Here is a 12601-nt window from a genome sequence, read left to right on the forward strand (position 1 = left end):
TTTTATTACAGACTATGAAATTCATCCGTTGCGAATAACGCCTACAACGATATATATTATGTGTATTTATGAACTTGAATATCATAAATTGTTATTTCATATTATACTTTATTATAATTACCTATTGCAATAATTACACCGTCAATACGACTATGCACAAAATAAGTACAAAACAAATGTAAAACCGTATTATGTTGTATTTATATAGAACACGCGACGTTAACGCGCGTATAGTTTTCCGCATATTAAATCATATATTATATTGTCTTTATTGTTCAACGTAAACTTGCATTTGGTTATCGGATGAAATTTGTCTATGGTAATTTTCTTTTAAATACCATTCAATATAAAAAAAAAACTAACGAAGTCGCCGCTTTGCTGTCTAGTAACTAGTAAGTGCCAATTAAGTGATAATAAGTGTACTCGTCAATGGATACGTTAGACTAATTACCTATTCGTGATTTAAAGATTTTAACCCAGTCGATCCATCATTGAAAAAAATCAAAATGTTTTTTAGAAATTGCTACGATAAACGTTATTTAAAATAACGTATATATCAAGTTTTAATTTGTCGTCGGTGACACCAACAACACATACATTTGGCCCCTACTATAGTTAACATTTTGTATTTTTTTTTTTAATTAAGCTTCTCTCCAATGGACTACTTTTCATTTATAATTTTTTTATAATTATTTAATAAGACAAAATAATTTAAATAAAGACATTAGTTTATGACTTATGACCAATGTTATTTAGTAGTTTATTCTTCTATTTCAGTATTACATTTTTAATATTTACATACCTACTAAAAGACAAATATTACATTTCAAATTGATTTACATCACGTATACCCCTCTGGTATCATTTTTAATTTTCTATAACTTTTTTAACATGAAATTCAAATATATTAGCTGTGTATACATTTTATATTTATATATTAAATAAATAAATATAAAATAATTATACTATTAATTTGTTACAATAAATACACGTTAAAATAATGAAGAAAATATAAAATAACTGTATTTTTAACAAACATAATAATTAATAAAATATATAAAAAATTATTGTTACAATAATATAAACACATTAAAATAATAATGAAGAAAATACGAAAAAACTGAATTTTTAACAAATATAATAATTAATAAAATATATAAACAATTATTGTCACATTAATATAAGAACATTCAAATAATAATGAAAAAAATATAAAATAACTGTATTTTTAACAAACATAATAATTAATAAAATATATAAAAAAATATTGTTACAATAATATAAACACATTAAAATAATAATGAAGAAAATACGAAAAAACTGCATTTTTAACAAAAATAATAATAAATAAAATATATAAACAATTGTTACAATATAAACACATTAAAATAATAATGAAGAAAATAGGAAAAAAACGGCATTTTTAACAAACAAACATAATAGTTAATAAAATATATAAGAAATTGTTACAATATATACACGTTAAATGTTTAAATAATAACGAAGAAAAAATGAAAAACTGAATTTTTAACAAACATAATAGTTAATAAAACATATAAAAATTGTTACAATATATACACGTTAAAATAATAACGAAGAAAAAATGAAAAACTGAATTTTTAACAAACATAATTGTTAATAAAATATATAAGAAATTGTTCCAAAATATACACGTTTAAATAATAACGAAGAAATATGAAAAACTGGATTTTTAACAAACATAATTGTTAATAAAATATATAAGAAATTGTTCCAAAATATACACGTTTAAATAATAACGAAGAAATATGAAAAACTGGATTTTTAACAAACATAATAGTTAATAAAATATATAAGAAATTGTTACAAAATATACACGTTAAAATAATAACGAAGAAAAAACGAAGAAATTGTATTTTTAATGAACAAGCATAATAATTAACAAAATAGAAAAAACAATGTTTTCAATTGGAGTAACTGACAACTGTCAGTTACTCCAATTAAAGTTTCCGTAAAACGCCGTGATCGAGTTCAATTTACCATTAATAATATTTTGTTGAATTTCAACTTTCCCGAAATCTTGTGCCAAACGTAAACACTGAAATATTATAATATAAAGTTTAATATATGTACCTAAGACCATAATCATGCGTGTTTTTACTTCTGATATGTCGGTATTTCTTGGAATGTGGAATGCGATATTTGGTGCAATAGTTTTGGCAAGTCGAAAAATATCGAAACCTCCTCCAAAATGACTTTGACACATCGACTTTAAACTATAAATCTTATTGACTGCATATCCGGGGCCTCCCCACGGTGGAGACATAAACAATACATCTGCTTTTATGGTCCGATAAATCGAAAAAAAGTCGCCGACCATAAACTGGATTTTGTCCTCAACACCGCATATCTTAGCATTATGCCGTGCCAACTTGATCTTCTCCGGGTCGATGTCAATCGCTATAACTAAACACAAGTTATTAAAACATTTACTAAAAATTATGTTACATAATAATAATAATAATAATACCTTTTTTACACGTTTTGGCTAATTGAATGACATTACCACCTGCTCCACAAAAGGGATCTACAACTATGTTATTTGTACAACGTTTTGCAATGTGGTAGCTTAAGATCTCGGGACAAACCGAATAAAAGCTCTCTGTAAAATAAAATATGATTTAAAAAAAAATTTAACATATTTCCTGTCCACTAATTAGTGACTTGTGAATGCTAAAATATTAGGACGAATAAATATCAAGGAATATTTCTAAATATAAATGCATATGCCTTACCCGCTTGTTTTTATATAATTTCAATACAAATATATTATTTAAAAAAAATACATGAAAATATCATTTTATGTGCAGTCGACGTGTTACATATAACATAATTTAATTACCTTCATCCAGTATAATGCCTTGATCGAAGTTTGAAAACAGCATGTATCTCATTTCCCAATATTTTTGAGGGATTGGTTTTTGTTGATAGTAATTCGGTTTTTTTGTATAGATTAATTGTTGTGAGTTAGTGTTGTTCTGAGTAATTGACTTTTGATAATGAATCTAAGAGAAAAATATAAAAAAAAAATTATAAAATTATTATTATTAATTACTATTATTAAATTTAAAATATATTTTATACATAATTGTTGTTGTAATAATGCTTTTCCGGGAATTTTTGATTGAGTATTGGTTTTTGATTATATGCATCTGGATTACCTGTTGAATTCTAAAAATAACAAATAACGTTAAAAATTATTTTTAAAAATCAAAATCAAAAAAAAATTTATTTAACTATTTATTTACAAACATTTTTTTTTCCATAACTAATTTTAATAATATGTTATTATGTTATATTTTTTAATTCTGCAAAGAATCGTATTCAGAATATAAACAACAAAGCATACTATTCTTAATTTCTAATGTTACTTAACTCAACAAGTTCTAAGTATTATAAACCTTAAAAAAATTATTGTATAATATGCATTAAATTTCGGATATCATAATATTATTTAGAAAGTTGAAATTATTCTTAAATTTATCCAAAAAATAATTGTCAATTAATTTAATTATTAAATTTTACCCGAAAGTGCAACCGAGAAAAGAAAATGTTTAAAACTATTATTAAATTAAAAATATATTTTATATACATAATATTGGTTGTAGTTTTCTGGGAATTTTTGATAGATAACTGGCTTTTGATATTTTCCGTTTTGATTATATCCATTCTAAAATAAAAAAATAACGTTAACAATTATTGTCATAAAACGGTTTAAATTTAAAAATAAATTATATAGATATAATAATATTAGTAAGATATATTATTGTATTGTAATTTTAAATAGAAATAAATATTGAACATTAAGTCTCATAAACTATTATAATTATTTTTAATTTAATACAACGAATAATATTACAAATAAAAATATGTATTATATAATATCCCCTGTAATCGGCCCCCCTGAACAAGCTTTATACTGAACTTATAAATGTAGTATAACATAAACAATAACTGCATAACTACTAAAATATTAAATTTTTTTTAAATTATTAATTTTCTATTCAAATAAAAATTGCTGAAATGTAAAAAGTTATTGAAATATAACATCTAATTTTAAGACTAACAATATAACTATGTAAAAAGAATAAAAAGACTAAATAATCATAGTTATGTGCCTAACACTCGCCACTCATAATTTTTCTATCACTAATCTAAGTATTTTACTCACAATTAACTCGAGACTTGTGATTTAATCTAAAATTAGTCGCTTAAATATTTTATTTAACAAGCAAGTATATATATTTACTTCTAGTTTTGTCGAAGTATAAGAATTTGAACCATATCCAATATTAAACTGTTTATTAATATTAAAACATTTTATCTTTAATGGATAAACTGTACGAGTATACGCATCATCAAAAGTAGACAAAAAACCTAGATCCTCAAGAACCGAATTAATATTTTTCAAGTTATCGTCCAATCCCCTGTAACGAAAAAAAAATTAATATATTGGTTTATTTAAAAAATGTATTGCACAAAATTTCAAATTGTAATTTTTATTTTTGTTCTGTAATAGTGCAATATAAATAATTATATAGTATAGGTATTCAACAAATTTATTCAATTTTGATTTGTAGCATACTTATTTATAACAATAATATAGTAAACAATATTCATATTATATATATGTATACTAATATGACAATTTTCAACATAAATAAATTATGTTGAACAGTAAATATTATATAATTTAAATTTTTTTTTTTTTTTTATTATAGTTTGATCATTTTAGCATATTTTCAATTTTGATATTGCTGGATTAAAAAATCGAATATAATGAATTTTTAACAATATATAATCATTTAATTAATTCAATGAAATAGTTTAGTTTACCTATATTTAAACAAAAGAAATCAATATTACTTACGTAGCATAATTAATTTGTTCATCATCTCCAATAGCTGTAGTACATAATGCATGTTTATCCGAGTAGAAGTTATCACTAGAGGTTTTATTTTCAACTACTGATTTGTTTCTAATTGGACGTCTATTATGCCTATAAAAGCGTATGTAAAATTTAAAAATCAATTTTATATTTCTAGGGAAATAGGGTAAATGAGGGATTATCCTCCTAAGTCCAAACCTATTAACTTTAAATAAATCCCCATTAAAATAATTTCTATCTAGATAATAATAATTAATTAGAATTTAATATTTATACCAACAGAAAAACAAAAATATCCAATATAAACGTTTATTTTATTTTCAGAACTTGTAACTGCAGAGTTGGAAAACATTTTCTAATTTGACAAAAAAAGATATTGGTGGAAAACGGAAAGTTCATTGTCGGCGGAAACAAACGACATTCGTGTTGGATAAAATACTAAAAATTGTTTTTTATTCTTGTTAATATTATTTACTTTTTATTAGCCACAAAGAAGGTGCACGCTAAAGTAATTTTTTTATCAAAAAATCTGCATTTGTTGCGGCCGTAAATCACTTCTACCATTCTTCCAGACCGAGTAGTATAATTTGGTTTTTTCAATAAATTAGTGTTTTTGATGGACGTCCATTTCGGAGTGTCGTTCATCGCTTTCGGATAATTCCGATTCATTGTTAGTATGGATCCGCTTTACAAATAATCTGTGTGTATAGAAGACAAAGATGTGTTCTTTTTTGCACAGACTCGTTTGCGATCTCAGTACTAGCGAAATGAAAATAAAGATGAAATGAAAGTAAACATGAAATGAAAATAAATATGAATTGAAAATAAATATGAAATGACAATGAGAAACAAAAATATAAATTGCGTTAATAATGTTGTTTGTTGTTGTCGTCATGGGCGATATTATAATAATTAGAACCTGACAACCGTTCACTCAGCCAAATATAATTTTAACTGTTTATACTGTTTATAGTGTTAAGCCAGTATATTATAATATTGATATATGTTTGTTATTAATTATTATGGTGAGAGATTCATGAATAAATTTATTGTCCAAAGTTATTTTTCTTTAAAAAAAATTGTTTCAATTTCTGTAAGGATAACTTACGAGGAATCTTGTATTCAATAGTCAAGTATCATCTATTATTTATTTTAATCCTGTAATAATTAAATTCACTTACTTATGATATAGTTTTCTACTATACTGTCTATACTTAATGGTCCCCTATACTGGCTACCGCGCAGTATTTGTTAGTTGCGCTTAATTTGGGACACTATACCTGTATAATTATATACATCAATTGCACCATAAAAAAATAACCATATTATTATAAAATTGTCTGTTAATTTAATTTTAATAATTTTAGTTTATATAAATAGTATGGTTAATAGAGTTATTATAATTTACAATTCATTGTTAGTTTTATATCGGAGACAATACGGTACAAAAATTATCGAGTTGTATATCAGTAGTAGATGGCCATTGCAATTTGTATTGTACTAAATGTCATTGAAAAATTCTTGAGTATCAATTTTCAATAACTATAAAAACTAGATAAAACTAGGTAAACCAACACGTAAAAACAGATTCGCAGTTATCAAAATCAAAATTGACCAAACTGATTTGTAAATTACTAATTTACCAAATGATCAACACAACTTATCTGTAACTCTATAAGTTCTAAAATCAATGGTAATAGCCATTAATATTGTACACTAAATATGTATTTTTAGGAATTCTTCCTGATACTTTACGGTGCAATTGAAAATATCGATATACAACATACGACATGTATTGCATCCAAATATTATATACTACTAAATTCGTACGCAAGAAAATGTCCCGTAAGAATTTTATTAACATCGTTGAACAGCATCGAAAAACAAACGAGGCACGATGATGTTGTATAGTTATAGAGGACACGCGCAATCATAAAATGCCCAGGAATGTTTAGCAAAACTCACACACGGACATACTGATACTTGTATAAATAGGTGTTCTTAATGATATTCGGTGTGTTTAGAAGTTAATGGCACAGACCTCAAACTCATAAATGATTTATGTGTACATTTTCGGTTACAAAATGCACCAATACTCCTAAATTTAAGTATATACATTTTTCTTGATCGGATCCATGGTCTTTTAAAGTGTAAAAACAGTATTTCTGAACAGTTAAATGTTGGTAAGTGCGTTAGCGCATTCTCGAACTCTCGGCAATACCTATTCTGTAGGTATCAGAAAAACCGACCATATTAACCGTAAAATGATTTACAGTTAAAAACTGCACCAAAACACTTGACCATGGCGGTCTTTCAATACGGTTCTTAAACCGTGGCGTATGGACTGTTTTAAAATTAACGGTTATCAGGCTCCGACATTGAACGCTAAAATTGCTACTCGGGTAACGCGCGCGCTGCGAACATCGAAATCACAATATTATAATGATTGCTCAACCCCGTTTGATAGACTTATTGATTTCAAGAGTTTGCAGGTCGCGCACTCACCCATGACACTTATCGCCTGTGTACGGTATATATACAGTGACACAGTGTACAGTGTATTACACGTATATCAAATGATAATATATGCATATATATGCTATATATTGTTAATTTTGGTTTTCACAGTGTTTACACGAACGGATTTTCTCGGGCAAACGTCTATTGCAGCGACGCGCATATTAAATTCGAATAATTTCCGTATATATAAACACATTGTTAGCCGTATAATGTATAATACGCGGCGGGAAACCACTCTTAGAAATATTAGCGCAATAAATATCACGTCGAATTCTGCGCGTCAGAGAAACATTCCAACGATAATTCCGTTCGATTGTAAATCGTATTTTTAAATATAATTATTATTATCGTGTGTTTGCGCGGTAAAATCAGATTCGGACAGCAGAAACGTATATAATAATACGCCGTACACGGCTACCGGGCAACCGTTCTATACCAACCAGCGGCACCCACACGCCACATGATTTGTTAACATTTCCTTTGCCAACATTTGTGCGGTCGTCGTTTTAAATTTCATCGTATATAGACTGCAAATGTTATTTTAAAATCATATCATAAGATTATACACAGAAAAGGAGAAAATTTTATATTTATCACGTTTACTTTACTGTGCTATGTAGTATAATACATAGATTCGTAATAAACTGCACTCGGTAGTCGGTTGTTCAGATGTACACATTTATAATAATATAATATAATAACAGTTATATTTATACGACCGAAGCATGCTAAAACGCCATAAATTTGTTTAGCGATAAATAATTATATTTTAATATATATTATTATAATTTTGTTTTATATATATATATATAATAACTTACACATTTCGTATAAAATGAATTTAAATTATGCGTATACCGATGTACATTATAAATTTATAAAATACGTTAACCGGACAAAATATTTCTCCGCGGAGATGATGTACGATAATAATGATGATAATATAGTGAAGGTGGTTTCTAAATACAATTTCGTATAACCTAAACGGTTTATATATAAAAAAAAAAAACAGTATAAATATAGAGAGGTATAATACCGAGCTATTAATATTGTGTGACGCCTAAAGCTGATTCTTCCGCAGTAGTTCGAACGATTATCTGCTGCGATTTCCGTCATCTGAAACTGTTTAGAGTGTGTATAATATGTTTAAGATAACATCTTAAAATAATAGTGGGACATATTCGTGCATTATATAAGTAGGTACGCTAAGACACTATTAAAGGCTAATATACGAGATGTTATCCAAGTTCGTGATACTCGTATTATATCGAAAATAAGTATATTTTAATTTATTCGTCTTTATAATATACGTTTTGTCTTGAACGGATTTCCACCCGTATATCGATATTAAGTATCATACACGATGGTGTATAATATTTGTATATTATGTATATAAATTTGTACTTAATTATCTTGTAAGTCGTTTTCTTGACCGTCGACTTGATAAATTACGTATTTAGAATATATTTTGTATATATATATGTATGTATGTATAAGTACCTATGTAAATAATTATATTATTAATACATAATAATGATGATACATATAACTATGTTATGTTATACCTTACACACAATATACGTTCGTGTAAATATTATGCGATTAGCCAAATGCTTTGCTAAAATACTGTATAGTCTGTAGGTACCCGATATTTTACGTATTGTGTATATATTATAATATGTCACACGGTGGCCTATCGTTTCTTTTCCTGTGTTTTGACTAACACGGCGGGAAAACGGAATAGATGACGTAGTGGGATAACGTGTACAATGTACCTACCTATATGTATTAGGAAAAACATGTTTATAAAAAAAGGTCAGCCGTCGTGTATGATATATTTTTATGATCTTTGCGACTTCACTAAGCATCATCTTATACGCGTACTTATACACATATAGCTCTTCCGGTCCGTCTCTCTCTCTCTCTCTCTCTCTCTCACTCCCCGTGAATGTTTTTATTATATATGAATATAGAAATCTTTTTCGAACGGCGTATTACACGCTGGCGGATTTCGTGCGGTTATTAAACTCGCATTTCACGGTTTATTGTGCACGCGGCGACGACGGCGCAGCCCGTGAAATTGGTAAAATATATATATGTGTGTGTGTACATACAACGCCCACAAAATAAGACCTCAAAAACGGTAAATAACAATATTATTATTCGCCTCCCCCCGCGAGAGAGAAAAAATTTAAAGCATTTCTCGTGCAGTACTCGCATATCACTATAATACGTAACATCGGTTTCTATGGTCGCTGTCCGTGGTCGCTGCGGTCTTTTCCGCGAAATTATCTCGTTATGCGGTGGCTGTAATACGTCGTACCTATTATTGTATGTAGGTACGTGTTGTGCATTGTCCGCGTACACACGAATACCATCAACCACCACCCTCATACACCAAAAATACACAACATATTTATAAATTATAATATTTATTATATTATATTATCGACGTGTATGTACCTATCCTGCAGCATATATAATGATATTGTCGTCGCATTATTCGCGAGTCGTGCCACCGGGCGAGAACCCATTGCACCACACATCGCTGCACACTGCTGCAGCACAATGCACATACCCTTACGCGACACACCCTTACAGGACGCACTCGGTGTATATATACAAGATAATATATTATTACAATACCATATCGTGTATTATAATAATAAAACGTTTCCTATACATATATGTATATGTATATACTCGTAAAAACGTCAAACCCGTGAATACTCGCGTAGTTGTCCGGGGCGGTATCAGTTTTATTATGTATAAAAATAATAGTATATACATACAATATTCGACCGACTCGTAGCAGTGTCGCCGGACGTTTCCGTCAGCGGGATACCGCTGCTACCATCACCCAGACTTATATATATATATATATACGTATAAGCCACTGGCCGACCATCCCCCGAAATTCCGCGAAATCCTTTTTCGACGCACAAGAACACGTGTCCGACAGGACCTCCCGTCGCCGCTGCCACCGAATCGTTCAAGTCGATAACACGCTCGTGTGTGTGTGTGTGTACTTATATATAATATAATAAACGTAATATTACATATTATTATTATTATTATATTCGTGTAAAGGCATCAGATACACATCAGGCACAATGGACGTGATTTTATTTATATTGTATTGTACATTATGTGCAGTTGCAGCAGTATGTCGCGTTTTCCCGAAAGATTTTTCGATGTTTCCACACTGTCGGGACCCCATCCGCCACCACCGGGCTCGGACCCTCATGATATATATATATTATTATTATACGTATAGGTAATGCCGTTTTCTCAGAAAACCCGTTGCGTGCGGTCGGTCATTTCGCGTGTACATCGCGAAAACTTTTGATTTATCGTGCGACGCTCATGCGGTATGATATTATTTTCGTATAATATTTTGTGTGTTTGTTTATCTCGATGTCGCGTTATTGTGTTGTGTGTATTATACGTCGCTGGACACGCTGCGCACAGAATGTGTACATGTGCAGGAAATGAGTTCGTTTCGACGAAACGGTTACTATATTACACGGTTTGGCCCGTTTCGGGTGAAAAACGAGACGGCGGGCAATACATGTATACATATATATATATGTGTGTGTGTGTGTGTGTGTGTGTGTGTGTGTGCGTGTATGCGATACAACAACAATCCGACTGATCGGATTTTATTTTACACTTTTCGTGTATTCGCACGGAACCGACACGAATTCCTAACGACTGTAAACGCTCCGGGCCGCAGCTACCGTCCTATATTATACATATTGTTGCTACACGCACACACATATATATACACACACACACACACACGCTGACGCAATATACCTACGCCCGTTCGAGTGTACAAAAGAGTCAATTTTATGGGCTTCTATTATAGTCGGACTAACGTACGCATATATTTATTCTTTTCTCCGGAAATTTATCATCAGATAACATTCGTGTTTTTAATTGGATACGCGTACGTACAACATATAACCGATTCTCGTCCGCGAAAAAAAATCATTACGTTATATTTTTTAGTGTATATATATATACGGCCCCGCAGTAATGGGGTTTAACGAAAAAATCAATTTATTCCGATTTCCGATCTTTCTATGTACCCACCTGTACGGCATATATCTCTCACCGCCGCACAAACACACAAGTACACATTATTGTGTATGGTGATGGATAGGTATATGTGTATAGACAATAGACCTATACACAGATCTCATCTGTATGCGTTCTTCCGATAAACCCGTATTGTATATTATAATATATATATATATATATATTTAGGTGTATACTGTGCAGGAAAAAAATGTCATTAATATTAATTTTTTATTTGTCACTAAAACGGGTTATCACGGAGGATTATATTTATATTATAGGATTAAATGTCGTAGTGTTGAGTGCTGTGGGATTTTTTTTTTTTTTGTGTTTCAGACGTTTGTGTGTATTAAGTGTGCCTAATAATGTATAGCTATATGAATAATTTAAAAACTTTGTGGTGGTCGGTATAATTTGAATAGTCTTATCCTTGTTTACGAAAATATCATATTTTATGTATTAAACACTTTTAACGCCTGTACCTACAGTATTGAAGATGCGCATATTTTATACGCGAAGGTGCATACTGCATAGTACATACCACTAAAGACATCATGCAATCATAATAGATGAGAAATATAGGAAATACATTTAGGCCGGTACATTTTTTTTATCTGCAATTTTAAGCATTTTGTAAAAAAATTGTTTAACCAACGTCTTATATAGTAATAATATACTTTAACAAAATAATATAATTATAATATTGAAAGCATACTTGATATTTAATGTCTAAATCATTATATTATATTTATGAATGATATATTTTCATACGATATATTATAATTTTTTAAGTATCTATTAGTTCGGGGGATACCGCAAACTGCACCTTTATACACCGAGTGTATCTGGATTTTCATACAATACTATGAGACTATACTAATATAACTAATACTAGTAACATTTCATTTTATTTGTACGACGGATTAATTATAAGGGTTTTGTTTTGAACAATTCGAAGTAGTTATTCTGCTTGTAAATCGTTGCTTTTCCTTTGATTAATTACTACATTTAAAATAATTTGTATAGGTAGTAGGTATATATGTACTCTTTCGGTAGCTCTGATTTGAACTT

General features: G+C 29.0%; 1 protein-coding gene across 1 annotated transcript; it reads right to left on the reverse strand.

The window, feature by feature from the left end:
- Positions 1-1966: 1966 nt before the first annotated feature.
- LOC113555255 lies at positions 1967-11556 on the reverse strand. Its single transcript, XM_026959658.1, has 10 exons — positions 11546-11556; positions 5403-5612; positions 4910-5038; positions 4289-4466; positions 3632-3709; positions 3124-3210; positions 2882-3044; positions 2510-2641; positions 2141-2445; positions 1967-2077 (listed from the first exon to the last, which is right to left on the reverse strand). Exons 1-10 carry the CDS (start codon positions 11554-11556, stop codon positions 1967-1969), a joined length of 1404 nt encoding a protein of 467 aa, XP_026815459.1.
- Positions 11557-12601: the final 1045 nt, after the last annotated feature.

Source organism: Rhopalosiphum maidis, chromosome 2 (assembly GCF_003676215.2).
Source record: "Rhopalosiphum maidis isolate BTI-1 chromosome 2, ASM367621v3, whole genome shotgun sequence".
Classification (NCBI taxonomy): domain Eukaryota; kingdom Metazoa; phylum Arthropoda; class Insecta; order Hemiptera; family Aphididae; genus Rhopalosiphum; species Rhopalosiphum maidis.

Coding starts and splice junctions, on each gene's coding strand:
- LOC113555255 (XM_026959658.1), bottom strand. Junction 5,039..5,402: donor TTCTTTGTGGCTAATAAAAA/GTAAATAATATT, acceptor ACGCTTTTATAG/GCATAATAGACGTCCAATTA. Junction 3,710..4,288: donor ATACTTCGACAAAACTAGAA/GTAAATATATAT, acceptor TTTTTATTTTAG/AATGGATATAATCAAAACGG.